The following is a 23,802-nucleotide window of genomic DNA, read 5'->3' as shown; positions in this document are numbered from 1 at the left end:
ACTAATTATTATGACTGATTATTGCCTTAGTGTCACGAAGATGGCAAGTAATTAACAGTAGGAATAAAATTGGAAGGGAAATATTGTTGAAAAAAGTAAAACCTTTACAAGTCTCCAAAGTGGAAGTGGTGACATGAATGTCATTCTAGTTAACGTTTTAAAAACAAAAATCCAGGGGTCCTTTCTCTTGCCTGTCACTATTCAGATGCCCGCTGTAGCACGTGGGCAGGAGAGGGTGGTCAGGGAGACTGGTTCCTTGGGGACAAGGAGGGCCTGTGTGTGCACCGGACACTGGACCAGATGGAGGGATAAGAGGAACCTGGCTTCATGGAAAGAAGAATCTTAGTCCCACAGAAATAGAAATAGAGACCAGGACTGTGGGCCAAGAAAGGCTTCCCAGATGGAAGGCGCTTGAGCAGAGGCTGACAAGGGCGTCTGCTCCGTGGACCAGGGGCTTCCGAGCACGTTGGGGTCTCTGAAAAATTGGGATGATAGAGGGTACTCAAGCCTGGGGTATTTAATTCCGGGTCAGAACTTGGTAAAGGTGGCATTTCAAGTTGGCCAGCAGAGAATGGATTGTTCAGAACGTGGCTTTAGGACAACTAACCAAACAGCAGAAAAGATTTAATTCTGACTTCACACCAAAACCCAAAGTAAACTCTGGTCAATTAAATATTTAAATGCCATTAAATTGACCATAAGAGTATTGGGAGAAAATATAAGGGGCTAATTATTCAATATTTGATGTTGTCTTTGTGAAGTCCCTTCCATCCCAGGAGTGGAAACTGTCAACTGTGGTTAGCACTGAATATGGAACTATGAGTGATTTTTATTTCCTTCTTTTGGATTCTCTCCGTTTTATAAATTTTTATATTGTTTTGTAAATTTTTATATAGTTAGCATTTTTTTATGTTCTCTTTAAAAATTCAACGAAATATATTTTTTTGCTTTTATAATTTAAACCTGACTTTTAAGTTTATGAAAGTGACACGTGGCTATTATGAGATGTTTAAACAGTAGAACACAACCAGGAGTAAATTATTTAAAAATTCACTTTTGGCCCTGCTTCCCTAAATTAGCCATTTTTAACATTAATTGAACATTCTGGGCATCTTTCTTTGCATTTACACAGATAGAAAAATAACATGCTTGAAATGTAATTAAGCATGAGACATGCCATATGTTCTATTTTTAATTAAATAATTAAATTTTACCTTACTTAAATTTATACAAGAGAATCTGAAGTATAACAGAAGAAATTGCTGATCTTTGAGAAAATGTTTCTGTGCTGTAAAAGATCCCTCTAAAATTAAAAAAGTGACTTTACAAACCAGAACAGATTGGAATCATTATGTACTTTTACCCCATATTTTAGTTTTAGACTACATTGGTTGAAAAATTATAATAAGAAGAGGAGAGCAGCACAGTTATATTTTCTCGCTCTCCTGGTCCCATCTCCCCATTTGCTCTATCATTTTTTTTTTCCTTTAAAGTACTTTTTTTTTTAACATCTTTATTGGAGTATAATTGCTTTACAATGGTGTGTTAGTTTCTGCTTTATAACAAAGTGAATCAGTTATACATATACATATGTTCCCATATCTCTTCCCTCTTGCATCTCCCTCCCTCCCACCCTCCCTATCCCACCCCTCTAGGTGGTCACAAAGCACAGAGCTGATCTCCCTGTGCTATGCGGCTGCTTCCCACTAGCTATCTATTTTACACTTGGTAGTGTATATATGTCCATGCCGCTCTCTCACTTTGTCACAGCTTACCCTTCCCCCTCCCCATATCCTCAAGTCCATTCTCTAGTAGGTCTGTGTCTTTATTCCCGTCTTGCCACTAGGTTCTTCATGACCTTTTTTTTTTTTTCTTAGAGTCCATATATATGTGTTAGCATACGGTATTTGTTTTTCTCTTTCTGACTTACTTCACTCTGTATGACAGACTCTAGGTCCATCCACCTCACTACAAATAACTCAATTTCGTTTCTTTTTATGGCTGAGTAATATTCCATTGTATATATGTGCCACATCTTCTTTATCCATTCATCTGTGGATGGACACTTAGGTTGCTTCCATGTCCTGGCTATTGTAAATAGAGCTGCAATGAACATTTTGGTACATGACTCTTTTTGAATTGTGGTTTTCTCAGGGTATATGCCCAGTAGTGGGATTGCTGGGTCGTATGGTAGTTTTATTTTTAGTTTCAACATTGTGAAAATGACTCTACTACCCAAAGCAATCTACAGATTTAGTGCGATCCCTATCAAACTACCACTGGCATTTTTCACAGAACTAGAACAAAAAATTTCACAATTTGTATGGAAACACAAAAGACCCCGAATAGCCAAAGCAATCTTGAGAACGAAAAATGGAGCTGGAGGAATCAGGCTCCCTGACTTCAGACTATACTACAAAGCTACAGTAATCAAGACAGTGTGGTACTGGCACAAAAACAGAAATATAGATCAATGGAACAGGATACAAAGCCCAGAGATAAACCCACGCACATATGGTCACCTTATCTTTGATAAAGGAGGCAAGAATATACAATGGAGAAAAGACAGCCTCTTCAGTAAGTGGTGCTGGGAAAACTGGACAGGTACATGTAAACGTATGAAATTAGAACACTCCCTAACACCACAGACGAAAATAAACTCAAAATGGATTAAAGACCTAAATGTAAGGCCAGACACTATCAAACTCTTAGAGGAAAACATAGGTAGAACACTCTATGACATAAATCACTGCTCTATCATTTTTACCTCATCAGGGTTTGCAGCCCTTACACTTTGCGTTGTAACCACAGCTCCTGTGTGTTAAGTGGATTTAGTGCATTCATCAGCTGTCCTCCGACAGTGGCTTCTTCATTCCTGAGGCTTGGGTTGTCTGGATTTCATGGTCAAGACATTTCTTCAAGAAGGGTCATGAGTGCTTGAGAATAGAATGTCTGCTTGTTATCTGCACAGTTTAAGGATGACGTGGCTGGGCTTAAAACTCTTGGATACACTTTCTTTCCTTAGGACCTTGTAGAGGTTCTTCTGCATCTGATGATACCGTGGAGAAGTGTTAGGACAGCTTTATTTTGTCTCTCCTGAAAATGACAGAAGAATGCCTTCCTTTGTTGTGAATCGTGATCACTTAATCAGGATATGTCTCACTCAGCTCAGTGCCTGTTGTTCTCTCTCCTGTAATTCAGTTTCCTTGTTTGTTTTGTGGATTCTTTCATTTCAGGGAACTTTTTCTGGTGTTCTAATTTTGAGTACTTCTCCTGCTTTGGGTTTGATTTCTCTGCTTCTCAGACCCAGTTGTGCATTCCATAGGTTTTCTCCACTTACTAGCTTCTCTCTAGTTTTTAATGTGTTAGTCTTTTATCTGCTTTCACATAAGCCTTTCCTTTATGTGAGTAATTTGATTTTCAGATACATCTATTCTGTACCTTGCTGTTTCTAATTTACTTCTTCTGTTTCTTTTGGTTATCATGTTATTTTTCTGAGCACAGAATGTGCTTCTTAATCATAATCTGTTATTTTTATCATTTCCTCTTTGAACTTTTTTTATTGAATTCACATTTTTATTAAGAAAGTGTGAAACATTTGTAAGACGTTTTCTTCAATTAGAGTTATAGTTTCTCTCAGACTAGGTTTTTCGTTTGCGTTTGAACACTGTTGCTTTCTGAATGCCCTCTCTTTCTTCCTTTAACTTTGCTGTTGTCCTTCAGATGTGGCTGTCTGCTGTTTGTCTTCATCCCTCTTGTGTGCGGCGTGCTTTCTGCCGCTCTGATTTGTAGTGGTGGGTTGTCCTCGGCTGTCCCCCACCCAGACTGAGGACTGTGTCACACTCCCAGCTATATTTTGTGTTCTCCTCACGTCCTTCGTGGTCTGGAAGAGCAGGTGAAGGAGGAGACAGCTCCGCTGGCCTTTGTGCACCTTTCTTAGAGGCTCCAGATTCCTGCAGCCCTTCCGGGCCTTGGGGCGGGCGTGTGGTGGTACCAGCCTCACTCTACCTGGTTGTGGGTGGACCTTTGTCCTAAACGGCGGAGGGGGGATCCTTTGGTTCCCAGCAGGGGCCTCTGTTAAGGGCTGAGGCTAAAACGTCAGAGGGAATTGGCCCCCATTCGTTTTCCTGTCTCATCTTACCCACCAGTTGTCATCAGCTCTTTCCACTCCCACAGGTAAAAATGGGGAAAAAAGATGAGGCTTTGGCCCTGTATTTGCTGGGTGGGTGGGGAGGGGTCTGGCTGTCAGTGCCCCTCGCCCCGGCTCCTCTTCCTGCTCTTACGAAGGATCTTGACTTAATGCGATGCCTTTTCCCCTCTGGTCCTGTCACACCTGCCTCTTTGCGGGGGTTAGTTCACTGAGCATCATTAGGATGGCCCTGCTTCCTTCGTCACTTCCTATGCTATGTGGAGGGACCAGATACCCTGCTGCGGCCGTCCCTGTGTGGAGACCACGCCGCGGAGCTGGGGCCCCTGTCCCCCAGCCTTCTCATCTGCTGCACACCTCCAGCCCCTCTTCTGCAGCACTTGTGGAGCTGGAACCACGAGGCTACTGTGGACTCTTCCATTTCTTTCCTTGGCCTCCTCTTTGTGACGTTTATGGCAGATTGTATCTCTTTTTTCGGCCATTTGTTGGTGGCAAGATTTTTGCCATTTTCCACTCTTCTGGGTACATGGTTGCAATGATCACCACTTGAGGTTAGTTTATTTAAAACATTATCCTCCCAGTGCATCTCCTTTAAAATGTAAACAACCTTTGCTCTGACACCATTTGGCTGAGGACTTTTACAAGTCACTTCATACATCTGGGCTTTAGCATCTTCTATAACATCAAAGTACTGGTCCACATGAGTCCCTTTCACCTCTGATGCTGGTTGTTAGGTTTTTTATTTCCCACTTCAGTATCAGTGTGCTAAGTATTCAGCTAGAAAAGACCCAAATGGCTAAGCATTATAACAAATATGTCTTCTTGGACAGAAGAAATCGATGTAGAGCCTGGAATCACCCAGAGAGAGCAGGCCTGGTCACAAGACAACAAAGAGCCCTGGGGAAGGCTGGATCTGAGAAATTGCTCACTTGGGGTGATGACCGGGCATGGGGTGCCATCTGCAAGGACCAAGGACCAAGCTTTCCTGGTCCAGAACTGTGTCTGGGGTGGGGTGGACCCCCGTGACAAAATTGATTCCTGGGTTTATGGAGTTCATGGACTAAGGTATTTATTATGATTACTCTTCTATTCTCATGATTATTAGAACCATCTCAACAAATCCTAAGAATTATTTGTGTTTATAAAAAATACAAATTCCATAAAACCATTTTTATAAAGGTCAGTGGACAAGGACACAGTAACAGAGTGGAACAGGGGTGAAGTACACCTGGGCGCTGGGACTGAGGGAAGCAGTGCAACGTGTCAGAAACACCAGCTCTGAACCCCCTGGCAGGCAAGGGGGAGAGAGAAAAAGAAAGCCTAGTTTCCTTCAGCCTCAGTGGTTAATGAAAAGGAAGCTGCTATTTGTTGTGTGAGAGAAGATTTTCCTAGCCCTAGACCCTAAGGGCCTTTATTTAAGAGGCCATGAGCAAGAATGGGTGATGTTCTGGGATTTACAAGAAGTTAGGAGGCGAAGCACAGGGAGATCAGCTCGGTGCTCTGTGACCACCTAGAGGCGGGGGATAGGGAGGGTGGGAGGGAGACGCAAGAGGGAGGGGATATGGGGATGTATGTGTATGTATAGCTGATTCACTTTGTTATAAAGCAGAAACTAACACACCATTGTAAAGCAATTATACTCCAATAAAGATGTTAAAAAAAAAAAAAGAAGTTAGGAGGCTAAAGCTCCTCATAACTTGTCCCCTCCCTGAGTGGCAATGACACCCGGATGTGCCCTGAGGAGATGTATGGACCCTCTGGTCAGTTGCTGTGGGGCTGCTTTGGGGCCTTCGTGCTCCAGGCTCCACTGTTGCTATGGAGATAAGATGGCTCTTTGCTCCAGCAGCCTCTTCCTCCCTTGCTCTCTGGTGGTCCTGATCCCTGGATGAGCCTCGCAGGCTCCACATGCCATTTCCCCTCCCAGGACGGCTTTATGCATGGCCAGGAGTAGAGGGGGTGCCCCCAGGAGAATTTGCTTCAGATTCAGTCCCCTTTGCCCAATGGTGTGTTGCCTTAAACCCACCTCCCCCTCCTCCTCCTCTCTTTTTTAAACCCCTCATTCTGCCTTTCTTGAAGCTATTCTCACATTTGCTTTTTGGCTGCTCAGTTTCCCTTGGCATCTGGCTTATCGGTTTTAAGCTCATCTATTGTTTTATTGTGTACTTTGTTCGCAGTAGCAGGAGGAACCTCACGGTAACAAAACTATAGATGGTCTTAGTGTCTTTGTCTCTGAGCCTCTCCTAGAAAAAAAGGATTTTTATGGAAATGATTTTTTGTGATTTTCAAAGATCTTTCTCAATTCATTCCAAATTTGCTTGATTTTTATTCTGACTCCTTCCAGCTGGACTGAGAACCCTTTTCCATGTTGCTGTGGGTCTTCTCAGACTTTGCTGGTTATTTCTGTTTTAATCTGTCCCTTTCTCCTTCCTCTGACACTTCTCTTGGTCCCTCCCTCGGCATTTATGACATTTAAAGGTAGTATCAGGGACATCTTTTACTTGAATTTTCTTCAGCAATTTTTAAAATCCTTTTCCTGCTTAGCGCCGTTAAGATGTTTCTGTGGACACTTCTGGATCTTTAAAAAACAGCGACTGTGGACTCTCTGAGACTGACGTGGGGCTGCAGCGTGGGCTCAGCCGGCCTGTGTGCAGCGGACCAGCTGAGCCCTGCCGTGCGGTGTGCAGGGCCGCACCCGCAGGCTGCGATCCAGGAGGTGCTCGGTCTTCGTTGTGTTTCCCAGAAGGAAAGCTAGCTTACCTTTCCCAGTGCCGTCCTCCATCCCTGCCTCGCTCCATAGCTTTCCTCAGGCAGCCTCTTCTCTGCTCAGACCCCAGTGTTGCACCCAGGAAGGTTTTATGGTTTACATGTTTGAGAAACGCGAATCTGCATCATTCACCTTATTTCCATAAAAGTTTCTCTGTGAGGCCTAATAAAAGATGTTTTTCACTTCATTTGAGCCACAGATTATGTAGAAACATCTGTTCAAGAGAAGGAAATGGTCAGTTGGCAATGGTCCCATTTGCTGTTCTGAAACGCGCAACCAGGAGAGCAGGTCCCGATGGCTTGGTTGAGGGTCACTGTTCACGCTCACATCTCAGCTTGTCAGATAACGGTGTCCAGGAGTTGTGTGTCACTTCAGCATGGGGTGCAGGAGCGGGGAGAACCCACCAAAGCAAAAGAAGAACATCATTTTCTAAAGCCTGATGATGACAGGCCCCCACCGCTCTCTGTTCCCTCCTCCGTCCCTTTGTGCCTGAGCACATTTCTTCCTGGTGTCCTCGACGACCAAAGGGAGAGATGGTAGCCTGACAGGCTGTTATGTGTTATTTCATTTGCATGGGACGTAATTAAAGCCTAAACAGGGTTTCTTCTCATACCTGATATACCTGAGTAGCAGACTGACTGAGAGAAGAATCGGGACATGATTTCCTTGCATCTGCGCCTTCTCAGCCAGGAGAGCCCTTTCCCTGGTCCTCTCCACCTGCGTGGCGTCTACTCACCTGTCCAGGCCCGGCCTGGATACTGCCTTGACCTTGGTACCCGTCCCCATCACCCATCAGAAATGAGTCACGTCTCCGCCACTCTCCCCTGGCTCATTAGACCTGTTACTGCCGTTATTCTGTCCCGCCTTGTCCTGTGCTCTTCAGGTGCCCATTCCTTCCTGTCAAGTCCCTGATGCAGGAAGGGTGACCAGTTGTCCCAGTTTGCTTTGAGGTATTTCCTGGGATGTGGGCTTTCAGTGCTAAACCCTGGAGAATCCCAGGCAAACCTGGATGGTCCCCCTACAGGGCCGTACACGATGATTCTTTTAAAATCTTACTCCAGTGAGAATTACGCATCACACAACAAAGGGACTCAATAATGTTTGTCATTGAAACCGTGTTTCCGCAGGCCACTCAGCCCAGGGTGTAAGAACAGGGCCCCTAACTATGAGAAACATGGTTTTCCTGCTCTCTCCCACCTTCTGTGGCGAGATGTTCAGCCTCCTGTGCCCTCTGGTCTTTGTCCGACTTCCCAGGGAGGTCTCACACAAGGTCAGACACACTTCAGCCTCCGCTAACTGCCAGGTCAGCTGCGTGGTGCAAACTCAGTGCTTCTCACAAGAACAGCATCGCTGGTCCTCACGGATGCCGAGGGGCTTTGCTGCTGCCATGCTCTCTGCCAGCAGCATCTGTCCTCCACTTGGCCATGCCCACTACCCAGCTTTGTGCTGGGGTCCTGAGTGGTAGGACCAGAGCCGTGAGGCGTCCTGGGCGCATCCCTCACCCTTGCCAAGGAAACCTGAGGTACCAATACTGGGCTGGTCCTGAGGGAAATTGGGCTGCATGCCTAGGTAGGCAGGACATTGGAACCCCTTTTCTTACCTGTCCAGGTAGGGTATGAATGACAGTCAAGGGTCTCTTTCCACGGTGTGGTTGTACAGATTAGTAGCAGAACTCAGAGACTGTGACGTGCTCTCAGCCTCTTGGGAAATAAAAATATAGGTGTTTAAGTGGCTGTGATCCATGTTTTCTGGCTGAAAAGATACCTTATTTAGTCTCTATACTCTGTGTTACAATATCCTGGGTGAGAAGGAACTGTTGTTTCCTCTCTGAAGTCCTAAAAGATAAGGTCTTGGTGACATAGAAACAGAATTTTTAGGCTTCCAGGTTAAGGTGGAAGAAAGTCCAGTGCGGAGCTAAAGCAGTGGAGCCGGGTGAACCAAAGAGCTTCCCAGAGGGTTCTTAGGAAGTTGGGTTCCCTGAGGTTCGTCCCAAACACCGCCACCCTGCTGTTATAGAGACGAGCTAGCAGGGCACCTGAGTTGGCTCCAAGGACCTAGGCAGTGTGGGTCCAGGTACAGATAATTACACCAGAACACACATCTCTGTGCCCACAGTCACCGACATGCACACTCTTTCTTACACATCTTTCTGGGGATGGAGTCCAGTGAGAACTGTTTTGAAAAATATGAAAGTTACAAGATCATCAGACATTTGGTGATGGTGTTTCTCTCCGGCAGTGTGTGTTGTCTGCAGTGTAGATAGCTTTAATCATGCAATCTCCAATCAGATGGAGAACTACTCAAGGGTAGAAACGGCCTACTCATTTTTTAAGATTTATTGTTTGGTGAAGGAAGGAAGGAAGGAATAAATGAATAAATGGAAAGGGCCCTGGAGGTGGCCCTCAGAACAAACTCTGCTTTGCCTTTTCGGGAAGCCTGAGCTGGTGAATGAAAAGTAAAGGTCCAGTGTGTCTCTGTTTTATTCCTTGAAAACAGGAAGTCCTTTGATGGATTTTAAAATGCCAACGAAGATGTTACTAGAAAAAACAAGAATGCTTTTTATTCAGGCTCAGCGGATGACCCTCTGCTGATTCTGGGATGGATTTGTCCAACTGCCCACACTTTTAAAGCATAGTTTTTCGGGCACTTGATGCTGTGTGTGGGCTTTTATTCTGCCCTGGCAAAGGAAGTTACAGCGTCATCTGGCAGGTTTGCAGAAGGGATCTTTTATGTACAGGGAATTTTGTGCTCGGTGGGTGGTAGCTCTGTCTGCAGGGCTGAGGCTGGGGGAGCACTCAGTTTTGAAACAAGAATAGCACCTGGCCCCATTCCTGGTCCCTTGTCTCCTTCTTGGAGCCCCATCCTCCATCTGCTTTTAGAATCAGCTCTTCCCTTCCTTCCTCTGGAAAGAGAGAGAATTCTCCCAGCCAAGCCTCTGACCAGGTGAGCCCTGGTGCCTCTGCCCAGGGTCAGTAGAATCTTCCCCAGTACTTCTTCCCTCTGGATTCTCTCCTCCTCCTCTCTGCCATCCTAAACCCGGCCCATCCTTCAGGGCTCCAGCCATCCAGCCCACAGGCTTGGCCGTGCTTTCTGAATTCTGTGAACTTTTATCAACGCCACGATGTGTCTGATGATTTCATTTGAGCTCATTTATTTCTCAAGTAAGGTTTTTGAGTGCAGGAACCGTATCTTCTCTGATCTTCCCAGCAACCCCAGGTAGGCAGTCCCTCCTTCTTGATGTCACGATGAAAATCACTGCATAAATTGGCCTCTGCAGTTAGAGCTCGGAGACTCTGAAAGACTCTGACATGGATTGTTGTCAGGGGTTCAGGGAAGTTGCAACACAGCGATAAAAGGAATGAAATGGGAGGGCATGCAAAGTATCAGCGTATCACAAGTACCATCCTGCCAGTAGAATCGTTCCATTCATTTGCTTTCAGAAATCTGCTAAAATGACACACACACGTACATATCTGTACACACATACGTTTTACACATAAACACATTTTTATACACACATATTTATATATACATCCATATACACACATCAACAAACATTACGCACATGGTACACACATGTATATGAAGTAAACCCTCAGCAGAGGACAGGGCACGGGCAAATAACAGATATGCTTTGGTGGGGAAGGCAGGTGTAGGCCTGGCCCTGCCCAGGAGGGCTGCCGGGAGCCTGGCGTGTGTGTGCCGGGCGCCTGGGACCGTCAGCCACAGGGAGGAGCAGTGAAGGAATCTGCCTAGGGAGGGTGAGGTACAGCAGCTATGCTCTGGGCTATCGCCCCTCCACACAGCCATGACACTGGGTGTCCCCAGGGTTTCTAGGGTCCTAAACAAATAGATGTCTTTTTATCTTTGCTCGTTCAGTCTCTAAGACTGTGTTGCACACACGAGAAAAGGCAAGGACGAGGAATCCAGTCTCACCCTCGCTTGACTTCAGTGTTCTCATCTGTACCTTGGGCTTTGTGTTTTCTGTACTTTGTAGAATTTTTCTGGCAGAGAAGGGTACGGACCCAGGGCCGTTCTAGACACTGGATCCAGGCCCCGATGGGCTGGACCTGAGGCAGGTTGAGCCTGTGGTCTCTTGCATCTGAGTTTTCATTGACCAGATCTGCATGTTTAAATTTCATGGTTTTCGTGGTAAGAGAAACAGGAATACAGGTGATGGCAAGAGCCAGCCAGAATGTCCTGTCCCCTCTCTGCTCTCCTGGCAGCCCAGTTCCCTCCCAGGACCCTTTTGCACTTTACAGAATAGGTATTTGTTTCAGCTTTGCCTGTTGCTGTGAACACAGGACCAGACATCCATGTTTTGTTTTCTAGGGAGATGTGCATCCAGCAGGATGGGAGAGTTCATCTCACCGTCGTTTACTTTGGAAAAGAAGAAATGAATGAGGTCAAAGGAATACTTGAAAACACTTCCAAGTAAGTCTGATGTGGAGCCATGGTGGGGAGTCTGGAACCTGAACACGGGAGGAGATACCTGAGCTCATGCAAGCCGTTTTATGTCCCTTTCACTGTGGGCGACCCAACCCGGGAGAGTGATGGGCTGGCCTTTTGCGTGTGGTGGTGTCGGGGGTGGGAGTTCTGCGCCATCCTTCCTGGGGACCACCTGCCTCACACCCGCCCTCATTGTGAGGGGTGTCAACTCGGACAGTGGAGACAACTGCCCAGAGCACCCAGGGTCGGGGGCAGGGCTCCTCCGGCCCCCACGTGACACAGCAGGTTTGGGGACTGCACGTGGCAGGGGTGGACTTGGGGAGCACAGCCGCGCAGGGAGCTCCTTCTCAGTCCCTGCTCGTCAAGGTTCGCTCTCATCCGCTTAGCAAATGGCCTCACCCTTCTGACTGTCACTCATTCTGCATTTTGAGAGCTCAGGGGCCAGTGATGCTGGGTAGGGACCCTAGATTAACAGAAGCTGTTTAACCAGCACTTTTGGACCGAGGGCTCTGGATTTTTACCTCGCTCATCAGTTACGTGGGAGATTAAATGTATTCAAAAGCAGAAGAGAGGGCTTTTTCTTACCAGAAGAAATGAACAAGCATGTATTTAATGAGTACATATCTGAGGCATTTTCTACTAGTGAGGAAGCTGGCAGTACTGCCCGCTCCCTCTGGTTCGCAAGCTGCAGGTGAACGACGAGGTGGGTGGTTCCTCCATAGGTGCAGCTTGGAGGGTGGTCAGAGGTACTGGGGGCAGAAGTCGTCTGAGTAGGTCCGTATGGTCTGAATATAAACAAGTCCCTCTGTTTTGAGTCATTGGTAAATGGTAATAGGATGACAGTCAAAGGATAAGATGCCGAGATTGAGTGCACTTTTTGTATTTATTTTCAGGCTTTGTTACCAATTTTGTATTACGAGCACAAGATCAGAATGCTAATTATTATTCAAACAACTGAAGCAGTGCACTGGTCAAATTTTGTCCACACTTACTTTTGTAAATAAAGTTTTATTGGCTCGCAGGCGTGCTCATCTGTTTCTGTATTCGTTATGGCTGCTTTCGGGCTACAGCTGCAGGGCTGAATAGTTGTGACAGATACAGTGTGACTCGCAAAGCTGAACTCTTTACTATCTGGTCCTTTAAAAAGTTTGCTGACCTCTGTTCTAAAGCAATAAGGAGTTAAAAGAGTTTAAAACTAGTACCAGCTTAAAGCTATGGCACCTGTTGAAGGGAGATCAAAGGGAATAAAATAATTCAATATCCTAAATGTAAGTGAAATAGAAATCTCTCGACTCCAATGCATTGCAATATCCTTTTCATCTCTGCTTAGGAGTAAGGAGTGTGAGTTATTAGAATTCATGTCCTCTGCCCAGTGGATAGGTTTTAACATCTCTGCAGTGGACCTTTTTCAAGTTTCCCAGATGATTCTGACATGCAGCCAGGATTGAGAACGATTGTTTGGGAAAGTAGCGGCCCCCACAGGGGCTGCCCGAGGGAGGCCTTGGTTGCAGCCAGCTGCTTCCTTTCGAGGTATTTTGAAGTAGAGATCCAGGTGATTCGAAAGCCCAGCCAGGACTGAGACATCAGTCCTGTTGGCTCTGGCACCTTCCGAGGACATCAGAAGGTGATCAGATGTCTGATAGATACGTGTAACCAACTTTACACGAGTCTGATGGACGAGTGAAGGCCAGCTGAGACAGTGTTACGGGAAATACCCTTTCCAGTGACCGGAGCGCCCGGGATTCTATCAAGGCATTCTCCGCCGTATCACGTGGCCTGGCAAGCTGAATTCGCAATCAGAAGGTTGTGTGGTGAGCGAAGAATGAATCTGAATGAGAAAAGTAAAATCATTTGAGGGGTAGGGATGGCTTGGAAAATTTCCAGAGATAAAGCTACCCGTGATGGGGACTTCGTTCTGGAGCCTGAGGCAGCCTTTAAAGCAGTGCTGCAGAAACTTCCGCGAATGCATTGGAGCGCCATTCCCTGTGTTGATTCCTCTTTCTGTTCACTGGCGACACTGCAGTGTTGATGTCACCGATGCCGTGGGGTGTGTCCTGCCCCTTCCAGGGCGTTGCTCTAGGAACGCCCTGCCCTCTGCCACCAGCCTGAGCTGATTTCCCACGGCTGCCTGCAGCCCCACCGTCCAGATGAAGTTCCTCATCACCCACTGTCCCAGCCTGGTACCCAAGCTGGCTCTTAACTTCTAACTTTGTTTTGATGACTTACTGCCACACAGCCAGATGGGGGCGCAGTTTACCCTTTGTCTTCACGCCCATTATTCTCTAGGTTTGGCCTTCCCTCCATCCTCCTTGCTACTTCCTCAGACCCCCTACCTGTGCATCCCCGCCCAGGTGCCCACTCTGGAGCTCATCCTGACCTGTCCCCATACACCCCTTCAGCATCTCTTATCTGTGGCACTTGGCATACGATTCGCCTGTTTACGTTTCTTTCTGCTGTCCTCACTAGATTATAAGCTGCTTAGTAGTACTGTGTCGCATGCTTCTGAAACTCCAGCTCTTGGCACTGGGCCTCACTCAGTTTTAAAATGTTCAGTGTTCGTTTATCAGGAGAAGGACAATGCCAGGTGTGTAGTAGATTTGTACACATTGTAATCTATATAAAACGCATATACGAAGCTTTATTTAAATACCATTTTTATCATTCTCTTAAGATGCTAAAGCTTTTATTCAAATGCATCTTATCTTTGAATAATATAATAACCATTGTTATTAACATGAGTTATGTCATTTAATATTCACAGCAACCTTATGAGATAGAAGCTGTTATTAACCCCATTTCTTAGATGAAGAAACGGAGGCTTAGCGAGGTTGTTACTCAGGCTTCCACCCCGGCCCAAGGGAACAGCCAGATCTGAACCTCGTCTGTAGCTCCTGGACTCCCAGTCTTAACATTGCACCAAATTCTCACTCCAAAAACTGATAATTGTTCATTGAGAACAATAAGATTTGAAACCAGTTTAAATGAAATTTATTTCATTTGGCTATCAGCATTGTGATCAAACTGTTCTAAATGTAGCTAATGTATATATTTTAAGAATATCTTGAAAAACCCCAGTTTAGTGACTAGCATGCAGCGTCTGTGTCTCTCGGTTTACGCTTACTCTGTCGAGCTTTACGTCTCAGTTGATTGCTGTAGAGCAGTGTTTTGCAAACTACAGTTTGTGATTCATTAGAGGGTTGTGAAATTGATTTAGTGGGTTACGTGCAGTGTTTTTAAAAAATCAAAATAGAATAGAAGATTATCAGAATACATCCCAAGTATTAAAGATAAATATTGTTTCATGAAACTTTAATTTCAGAGTGTGTGTGTGTGTGTGCACGTGTGTGCGTGTGCTGTCATGATGTATAATATATTCTTTTGAAAGGGTAAGGGTTGTGGTCAAAATATTTAGAAGCCACTGGTGTAGATAACAGTACAAATCAGTTCTCAATATCTGATTTTTATTCCACAGAGTTTTTCATACTAAGCTTCAGTTAATCTCAGATTACACCATAGCTCAGTGGTTCTCAAATATAAATGTACTTTGAATAACCTGGGGTGCTTTTTAAAATACAGATTCCTGAGATCCAGCCCCAGAACTTCTGAGTCATTAGGCCTGAGATGAAGCCTGGGAACCAACAGTGAGAATGAGCTCAACCTGTGATGCTGATATGGGTGGTCCATGGCCCACATTTTGAGGAATTCTGGCCTAGATGGACATTTGCTTGGAGCTATGTATTAGGAAATTTTAAAAAATTCCTACTGGTTGGTGGATTTGCATGAGTTATAATTTACTGCGTGGTATCTTCATCTTTGTCCACTCGTGAGGACACAAAGGCATCTTTCAGTAGAATCACCTGTGACATTGAAGCACCAGAACTGAGATACTGCCATGTCCTGCGAGTATGTGCCTGAGAGGGGGTTTTGTGTGTGTGTGTGTGTGTGTGTGTGTGTGTGTTGTCAGGAACATGCCCTGTTGCCATGGTGTTGTCCACATTTCATGCCTCTTTGAAGGGATTTGCTTGACATGTACCCTCGGGAACATTTTATCAGGACATCCCAAAAGAAAATTGGGGGGAAAGTTGTCTGAAATTTGAGAATTGTTGCTTTGTTTTAATATTTTTTCATAAACAAGGACGTTTTAGATAAGGATGTCATCTGCTAAAATGAAAAAAGCTACACAGTGAATTCCTTCCTAGAAGATAAAGAGTCTTGGACCCTGGGAAGCACCTCACAGGTGAAGGCAGCACTTAGGCCTGTGGCCGTCTCACTGGGCATCTGCCAGAGAAGGGGCTAAGCATGACTCTGCTTGGTGACCAGCTCTTTGTGGAGATGTGCCTGTATTTTTAGGTATTCCAAGTTGTTCTTTGGGGGATTCAAACATGGCATATAGATTACAGTATTGTGACAGTGTTAAATTTCTTGAGTGTGATTATTACATTGTTATAATGTTATAAAGGAGAGTGTCCTGGTTCTTGGGGAGTACTTATCTTTGAAAGTGAAGTTGCCACGATGTCTGTAACCTCAAATGGTTCAGAGGAAGGAAGGAAGGAAAGGAGGGAGGGAGGGGGGAAATATGGCAAAACTTTAACACTTGGTAAATCTGGGTGATGGTATATGGGTACTTTACTATGCTTACAACACTTCTAAAGGTTTAAATTTTTTCCAAGTAAAAAATTGGGGGAAAATATATTATGGAAAAAATTAAATGATATTAAGTTCATACAATGGAATATAATGCAACAGTTAAAAAAAAGGTGATATCAGTGAAAATGGTGGAATAAAGAGCTTGCAAAATTCTCCTCCATAAAAGCAGTGAGAAAATTGCTAAAAATTCTCAGAATCAACTTTTTTAAGAACGATGGAAATTAAAGTTTGCAACAGTCTGGAAAGTGTTTATCCAAATGACTGAATTTTGGTGTGAACAGGGAGCTTTGTGAACTTTAACTTGCCCCATTTCACACCCACACCCAGCTCTTCAATAGCCTTGAGGACCGGCAGCCCGCAAGAATCACAGCCGGGCAGCCACTGGGGGCTGGGATGGGGCTGGAGCTCCTTGAAAGCATTATTCTCAGAGAACTGTCATTATTGGACCTGCCTGCGGATTTCTTTGGAAGACCCTGCTCACAAGGTTGTCTTCATTTGACCTGACTCAGAGGCCTCCCCGTGGAACTTTTTATCCAGGGGTATTTGACAAAAAACAATTATAGGAAGTCTTTAGCTTTGTGGCTGCCTGAGGTGTAGATAAGAGTTGGGGCAAACAGTAGACTAACCAAAAAGCTCAGAAGGTGAATCTGAGGAGTGAGATCTCCAAAGGGGCTTTGAAAGCTCCAGCACATTCCTGGGGATCCAGAGGCTGTGCTCATATTTAGGGAAGACCTGAGCAGGCCCTTACTTTTTACCTCTGACTGATCTTGAGGCTCTGTGCAAGAAGGAAGTAAAGGCTCAGGTAAGTTGTTACCTGCTTGGTTGTGTGTTGATGACATGCCCCACCATACTCACAGAGTCCCCACCATGCACACAGTGTCCCCTGGCAAAGGCTGGGAGACTTATTGGTTCCAGACATTTAAGGAAATCCCTGCTTAATCATTAGCTTACCACTAAGTGGTCACACACAAGAGTACACTTTACAGAATTAGTTCAGGAAAGTCACTAAACAAACAAACAACAAACAGCAACAATAGCAAAACCCTGAGGGGGGTGGAGATTCTGATTTCCAGGGCTGCCACATTACATTATTTAAAATGTTTAGCTTTAAACAAAAAATTATGAGGCATGCAAAGAAACAAGAAAATATGGCTCATGCACAGAGAACAAAATCAATCATTAGAATTGTTCCTGAGTAAGCACAGGTGTTGTACTTACTAGACAAACACATTAAGTCAACTGTATTAAATATGTTCAAAGAATTAAAAGAGACCATGTTTAAAAAACTAGAAAAGTATGAGAACCATGTCTCACCAAATATAGAGAGATCAGTTATAAAAAGAACCAAATAGAAAGTCTGGAGTTGAAAAGTACAATATTTAAAATAAAAAAATTCACTGTGGGGCCTCAACATCAGGTTTGAACAGGCAGAAGAAAGAATCAGTGAACTTTAAAATAGGTCAATTGATATGATATAGTTTGAGAAACAAAAATAAAAAAGAATGAAGTAACTGAGAAAACCTCAGAGACCTGCAGGATACCCTCAAGCATGCCAACATAGACACAATGGGAGTCCCAGGATAGGAGAGAGAGAAAGAGGCAGGAAAAAATATCTGAAGAAATAATGGCCCCAGACTCCCTGTATTTGATGAAAACATTAATCTACACATCCAAGAAGCTCAAAAACTCCAAACAGGAAAACTCAAAGAAATGCACATTAGACATATCATAGTCAAATGGTTGAAAAACAAAGAGAGAAAGAATCTGTGTTACTGAGTCCAAGCTCGTACTGCTCACTGCACAACAGGCCAATAAATCAAGAGACAAATTGTTGGGGCAAGGAAGGAATAACGACTTTATTTGGAAAGTCAGCAGACCTAGAAGATGATGGACTAGAGTCCTAAAGAACCATCTTTCCTGAGTTAGAATTCAGGTTCCTTTTATACTAAAAGGGGAGGCGGGGTGTGGTTAGTTGTTGCAAACTTCTTGGTGCTGGAATCCTTTGTTCTTGCAGCTGTCCACGTAGGTCAGGTAGGTCAGGTAATGATGTTCCTGTAAACCTCCAACAAGACAAATGTTGTTCTCTGTTCTGCAACTTTTTATCTCTATATGAATGGAAAAGAGTTATACCTTTAAAGGTCAGAGGCTTGAGAATGGGCTACCCTGTATATTTCAGGCTATAGGCAACATATTTAACTTCTAGCAAAAGCAGTAGAATACAAAGGTTAAAGTAAAAGGAACAGATCCAATATGGAGTCAGATTTGTTCTTCCCTATTACATAAGCAGCAAGAGTGAAGCAACTCATCAGGTGCATGGGATCCTTAATAAGATGGAAAGTGGGGTGGCATATTCAAAGTGCTGAAAGTAAAGTACTGTCAACCAAGAATTCAATATTCCGCAAAACCATCCATCAAAATTGAAAGAGAAATTAAGACATCCTCAGTTAAGAACTGAAAGACTTTATCCCTAGTAAACCTGCCCCACAAGAAATAATGAAAGGAGTCCTTGAGGCTGACATGAAAGGACACTGGACACAAAGTCAAATCCATGTGAAGAAATACAGAGGGCCAGTAAAAGTAACTACATAGGGAAATATGAGACACAGTATAAATGTATTTTTTGCTTATGCTTTTTTCCTATCTGATGTAAAAGTAAAAAGATAACTGCATAAAGCAGTAACTATAAATCTGTATTGATAGACACACAACTGATCTTTTATATGTTATTTTGTTTCCTGCAACTTTACTGAATTCATTTATTAGTTAAAATGGTTTTTTGGTGAAGTCATTAGGGTTTTCTATAGATAGTATCATGCCATCTGCAAATAGTGACAGTTTTACTTCTTCCTTTCCAATTTGGATGCATTTTATTTCCTTTTGTTGCTTAATTGATCTGGCTAGGACTTCCAATACTGTACTGTATAAAAGTGGCGAGAGTGGACATCCTTGTCTTGTTCCTGATCTTAGAGAAAAAGCTTTTAAATTTTTACTGTTGAGTATGATGTTAGCTGTGGACTTATAATATATGGCCTTTATTATGTTTAGGTACATTCCTTCTATTCCTAATTTGTTGAGAGTTTCTATCATAAGAGGATGTTTGAATTTTGTTTGAATTTTTTCTGCATCTATTGAAATAATAATATGATTTTTATTCTTCATTCTGTTAATGTGATGTATAACATTTTCAAATTTGCAGATGTTGAACCATCCTTGCATCCCAGGGGTGGATCTCTCTTGATCATGGCGTATGATCATTTTAATGAACTCTTGAATTCAATTTGCTAGTATTTTGTTGAAGATTTTGCATTATGTTCAGGGATATTGGCCTGTAATTTTCTTTTCTTGTTGTGTTTTTGTTTGACTTTGGTATCAGGGTAATGCTGGCCTCATGAAATGAGTTTGGAAGTGTTCCTTCCTCTTCAATATTTTGGAAGAATTTGAGAAGGATTGGAATTACTTCTTTAAATGTTTGGTAGAATTCATCTGTAAAGCCATCTAACCCTGGGCTTTTATTTGTTGGGAGGTTTTTGATTACTGATTCAATCTTCTTGTTCATTATTGGTCTGTTCAGATTTTCTATTACTTCATGATTCAGTCTTGAGTGTTGTGTGTTTCTAGGAATTTATCCATTTTTACTAAGTTATCTAATTTGTCAGCATGTAATTGTTCATAGTTGTCTCTCACAATATTGGGGATTTCTGTGGTATCAGTTGTAATGTCTCCTTTTTTTGTTTATAATTTTATTAATTTGGGTCATCTCTCTTATTTTTCTAGATAATGAGCTAAAGGTCTGTCAATTTTATTTATCTTTTCAAAAGAAACTTGCTAAAACAATTGTATAAGCAGGCTTGTATATAAGCTCAGAAACTAGAAAACTCTAAATTGTTTAAAGTGCCTACTATGAACAACTGGCTGAGAATATGTTTAGCCTTAAATTATTTACTGTATTCAGATCCCTTTAGTAAGTAGAACTCATAAGAAATGTCATTATTCAGGGCTGTTAGATTTACATTTTTAAGTTATACATCAAATATAATATTTCTATGTAAATTTTTAAAGGTTTTTTTCTTTTTTTTTATGAAGGGCTCTTGTGGGAAGTGTCACATTAAGAGGATTTCCTTGCAGGGGTGGGAGGAAATTTGTATTAGCGTAAATCACGTTAGACAGCAAGATCTTTTATCATTTTTAAGCCCGCAGTTCTGGGAAATGCAAGTCAATTAGAGAAATTAAATCTCTGGTTGAAACAGTGGCTTCCTCAGGTCATATTAACCTCTGTCAGCATGACTGCGTATAACCTGGAGGAGACCCCACGCATCACACTTATTATATAAAGGAAAGGAATTGAATGAGAGACTCAAGGGTTTCATCAGTTGATAATACAATTCAAGAAGAAAAGAGAAGAAATAATTATAAGTAATCCTGGGGCCGTTTGGAACTGCAGACTCTGATTCATAACAGGAAATTACATAGTAGAGAGTGTAATGCCCACATTCTACCATGAAAAAGCCCATTCCTCACGAGGCCATGACTCTAGACATGCCGCTAAATATTACATTTCTTTGTATGGCTAGATTAAATATTTCAAACCAAATTGCATTTTATTTTCCTCAGCTCTCTTTTTTTCTGTTACTTACATATTTGTCATCTTCTTAAAAGCTTGGTTTGTGCCTGTCCTTGGGAACGTGTTGGTTGGAGCCTCTTTCTGATGGGGGAGGTGGGCTTAGGATGTGTGAGGGCCTCTCCGGTGAGGAGATGTGTGAGGCCTCCACCTGAGGGGATGAGGTGGCGTCTTGGGGCAGCATCTCCCACAGTGACAGGTCTGAGACGCACTCTGTGTTTTCCATTGACTCATCTCTTGATTCATCTCTTGATTCACCCAGTGTTTATTGAGCTGCACTGTGTCCCCATGGGCGCCACTTACTGCACAGCGCTGATAATCTCTGAAGATAGAGATAAGAAAATAAGGCAGTCCCTGTCCTCCAGGGTTTAGAGGACAGACCAGGTGGTCCAGTGCACGGGGCACAAGAATGCACTGGGCCCAGGAAGACGGAGGCGGGACTGGCCCAAACGCCTGGGGGCCCAGAGAGGGCACCTTGGTCCACAGGAGGGTGAAAGGCAGTGACACTCGACGTGGGCCGTGAGGATCGGGTGGGATCTTCACTGGAGTCAGAGGAGGAGGTGGATTCCGGGGAGGGACCACTGAGCTGACACAGGAGGCCCCAGTGTGTCCACGCTCTTGGTGGCCATCTTCCGGCTGGTCGCTGTGGAGGGGATGGGGATGAACAGATAACTAAACAGGGCCCCTGCCCGTGTAGCTCTGCGGCCTGCATCTGGGGTTGTGGCCCTGTGGTCGTGTCATGCACGTTCCCAAACCCACGACCCCACGGGCCAGTCAGTGTTCTGTGTTGAAATGTGTCCTTGCTTCTGCACAGCCTCTTAGCGTGCTGTCCACGTGCTGCTGGACAGGGCGCTCAGGCCCCGCGAGCAAGTCCCTCTGCGGGAAGGTCCGGGGCCCGGTTATCCTGCAGAAGCTGGTGTCCCTTCATCCCGTGCACCCTGTGCTCCGGAGCTGGTGCTGATGAGTCTGAGATGGGAGGGGGCGTCCCACTCCCAGCCCAGAGGCTTCGTGGTGTGTTCATCTCGCCATTCTGGAGAAGAGGGGAGGGAAGTTGTTCTGATTTGGTTTCTGGTGTCTCCAGCTCAGCCCTCTTTCTCAGCAGAGATCACGTGTCAATTATCAGAGGTCCTTCCTGACAGTAAGAGAGGAGAAGGAGGGGTCCTGGTTAATTATAGGGGGTGCTGGGCTGAGTGATCAGGAGGAGGGCAGCACCGATATCCACCTGCAGACAGACGTGTAACTGAGCACAGTGACCTGGCCGCCCCACTGGGAACCACGGCTGGTGACAGAGTTACCCTGCGCCTCTCCAGTGCCCAGGACCGGCCGATGGGGCTTCCCGGGCCAGCAGGGACTCCGTCCCCACCGCCTCGGCGTGCAGTCTTGTCCAGGTCCCTCATGTCCCCTGCCGGCCGGCGTTGGTCAGGGTGGATGGGAAGCCAGGGTTCTGTGGGGCGTGGGAAGCAGAGACGGCCGGGGCCCGTGGGGCAGAGGGGCCACTGTGTGGACAGCGAGTGGCAGGGGCTGTGTCCTGGGGCTTTGCGTCCGGCCTGTGGGCGCGCTGGAGAGTGGGTTTAAAGTGCACATTCAGGTTGGGTGGTGCTGTGGGTGTAACGTGGCTTGTCTCATCCTCGTCGGGAGGTTGGACGAAGAGAGAGGAGGCAGATTGCGTGTGCATCCGGCCGTGGGCCCGGCACCCGTTCCCCGAGATCTCTTCCTCTACAGACCACACACTGAAGCATGGAGGCTGATGTTCTAAGACTTTAAAATAAATTCTTCTACATCAAGGTCATCTCAAGCACTGGGATAGTGAGCTGTCCCAGCCCCGTTTCCCAGGGACGGTGACCAACAGGCAAGCTCCCTCCCCTGCCCTCCCCTCCCCTCCCCTGCCCCTTTCCCCTCCCCTCCCCTCCCCTCCCCCTCTCCTCCCCTCCCTTTCTCCAACCCCTTCCCACTGCAGCAGGGCAGAGAAGAGCAGTCCATCAGCAGAGTTCAGACCAGGGCTTGGGGAATTGGGGGACAGAACAAACGAGACTAAGCTCTGTGTGGGGTACGTGTGTTCCCCAAATCACCACTCTCCCCGGACCTGTAGCACTCTGCTGCCTCCCTGCCACTCACTCAGCCCCCTGGCTGGTCATGCCTTCGATACTGTTAGTTCAGTTTCTAATGCTGCCTGTATTCTTATTTAAGTATTAAACATGACTCCACTTTGTGTAAATGTTTGATATTCTACACAGTAAATAGCAAATATACTATTTGTGTGTAAATATTTGATATGTCAACACAAATGGACTGTAAGCTGTTTGGGACAAAAATCCTGCTTGTCTTTTTTTTTTTTTTTAATTTATTTATTTTTGGCTGCGTTGGGTCTTCATTTCTGTGCGAGGGCTTTCTCTAGTTGTGGCAAGCGGGGGCCACTCTTCATCGCGGTGCGCGGGCCTCTCACTATCGCGGCCTCTCTTGTTGCGGAGCACAGACTCCAGACACGCAGGCTCAGTAGTTGTGACGCACAGGCCCAGTTGCTCCGCGGCATGTGGGATCTTCCCGGACCAGGGCTCGAACCCGCGTCCCCTGCATTGGCAGGCGGATTCTTAACCACTGTGCCACCGGGGAAGCCCCCTGCTTGTCTTTAACACAGTGAATTAAGGATCTGCCTTCCCCTACTCTTGGCGAAAGTTTCTTGCCATTGTTCAAATGTGAAGCATTTTTCTATTTGCAATCTCTAATGATAGACCCTGGGAAACCTCTGGGAGGAGCCACCTGAGTCATGAGTCAGATACACGTGAACAAGGATTGGGTGCTTGGGCACGTAAGCCCTCCCTGCCCTGGAAATTAGTCCCTGTGGTCTCACAGAGTATGAACTGTGAGACAGCTGAGAAAAGAGACCTGCTACAGCTGTGAGAGAAAGCCGGGCCACTGGACGGTGGGCAAGTTCTGTGAGGCTATCTTAGATGAACAGGTGAAAACCCAGGCATCTCCCAAGGGTAGAACTTTCCTGAGAACTGATCAAGTAGGGCAGGGGGAAGTGGGCTGTAGAAACCTCCAGGGGATGCAGAGATGCTGCAAGGGTCTCACTCCACCTGGACGTCTTCTTTGGACACAAGGGGGCAGCGCTGTCCCTACCAGGGAAGGCTGGGGCATGACCCCCAGGCGACTCACAGGAAATAGGAACCGGGGCCC

General features: G+C 45.2%; 1 protein-coding gene across 8 annotated transcripts in view; it reads left to right on the top strand.

Annotated features, from left to right (window-relative positions):
* The window catches only part of CSGALNACT1 (chondroitin sulfate N-acetylgalactosaminyltransferase 1), a 336,764-nt gene that overhangs the window by 297,721 nt on the left and 15,241 nt on the right, over nt 1–23,802 (top strand). For all 8 annotated transcript variants that reach the window (XM_059909680.1, XM_059909681.1, XM_059909682.1 and 5 more), the window contains one exon: nt 11,244–11,345. In XM_059909680.1, coding sequence (XP_059765663.1) covers nt 11,244–11,345 — 102 coding nt within the window. The remainder of the gene's footprint in view (nt 1–11,243; nt 11,346–23,802) is intronic.

This window comes from Balaenoptera ricei, chromosome 21, assembly GCF_028023285.1.
Source record: "Balaenoptera ricei isolate mBalRic1 chromosome 21, mBalRic1.hap2, whole genome shotgun sequence".
Lineage (NCBI taxonomy): Eukaryota > Metazoa > Chordata > Mammalia > Artiodactyla > Balaenopteridae > Balaenoptera > Balaenoptera ricei.
This window is presented reverse-complemented; position numbering and strand designations above follow the sequence as displayed.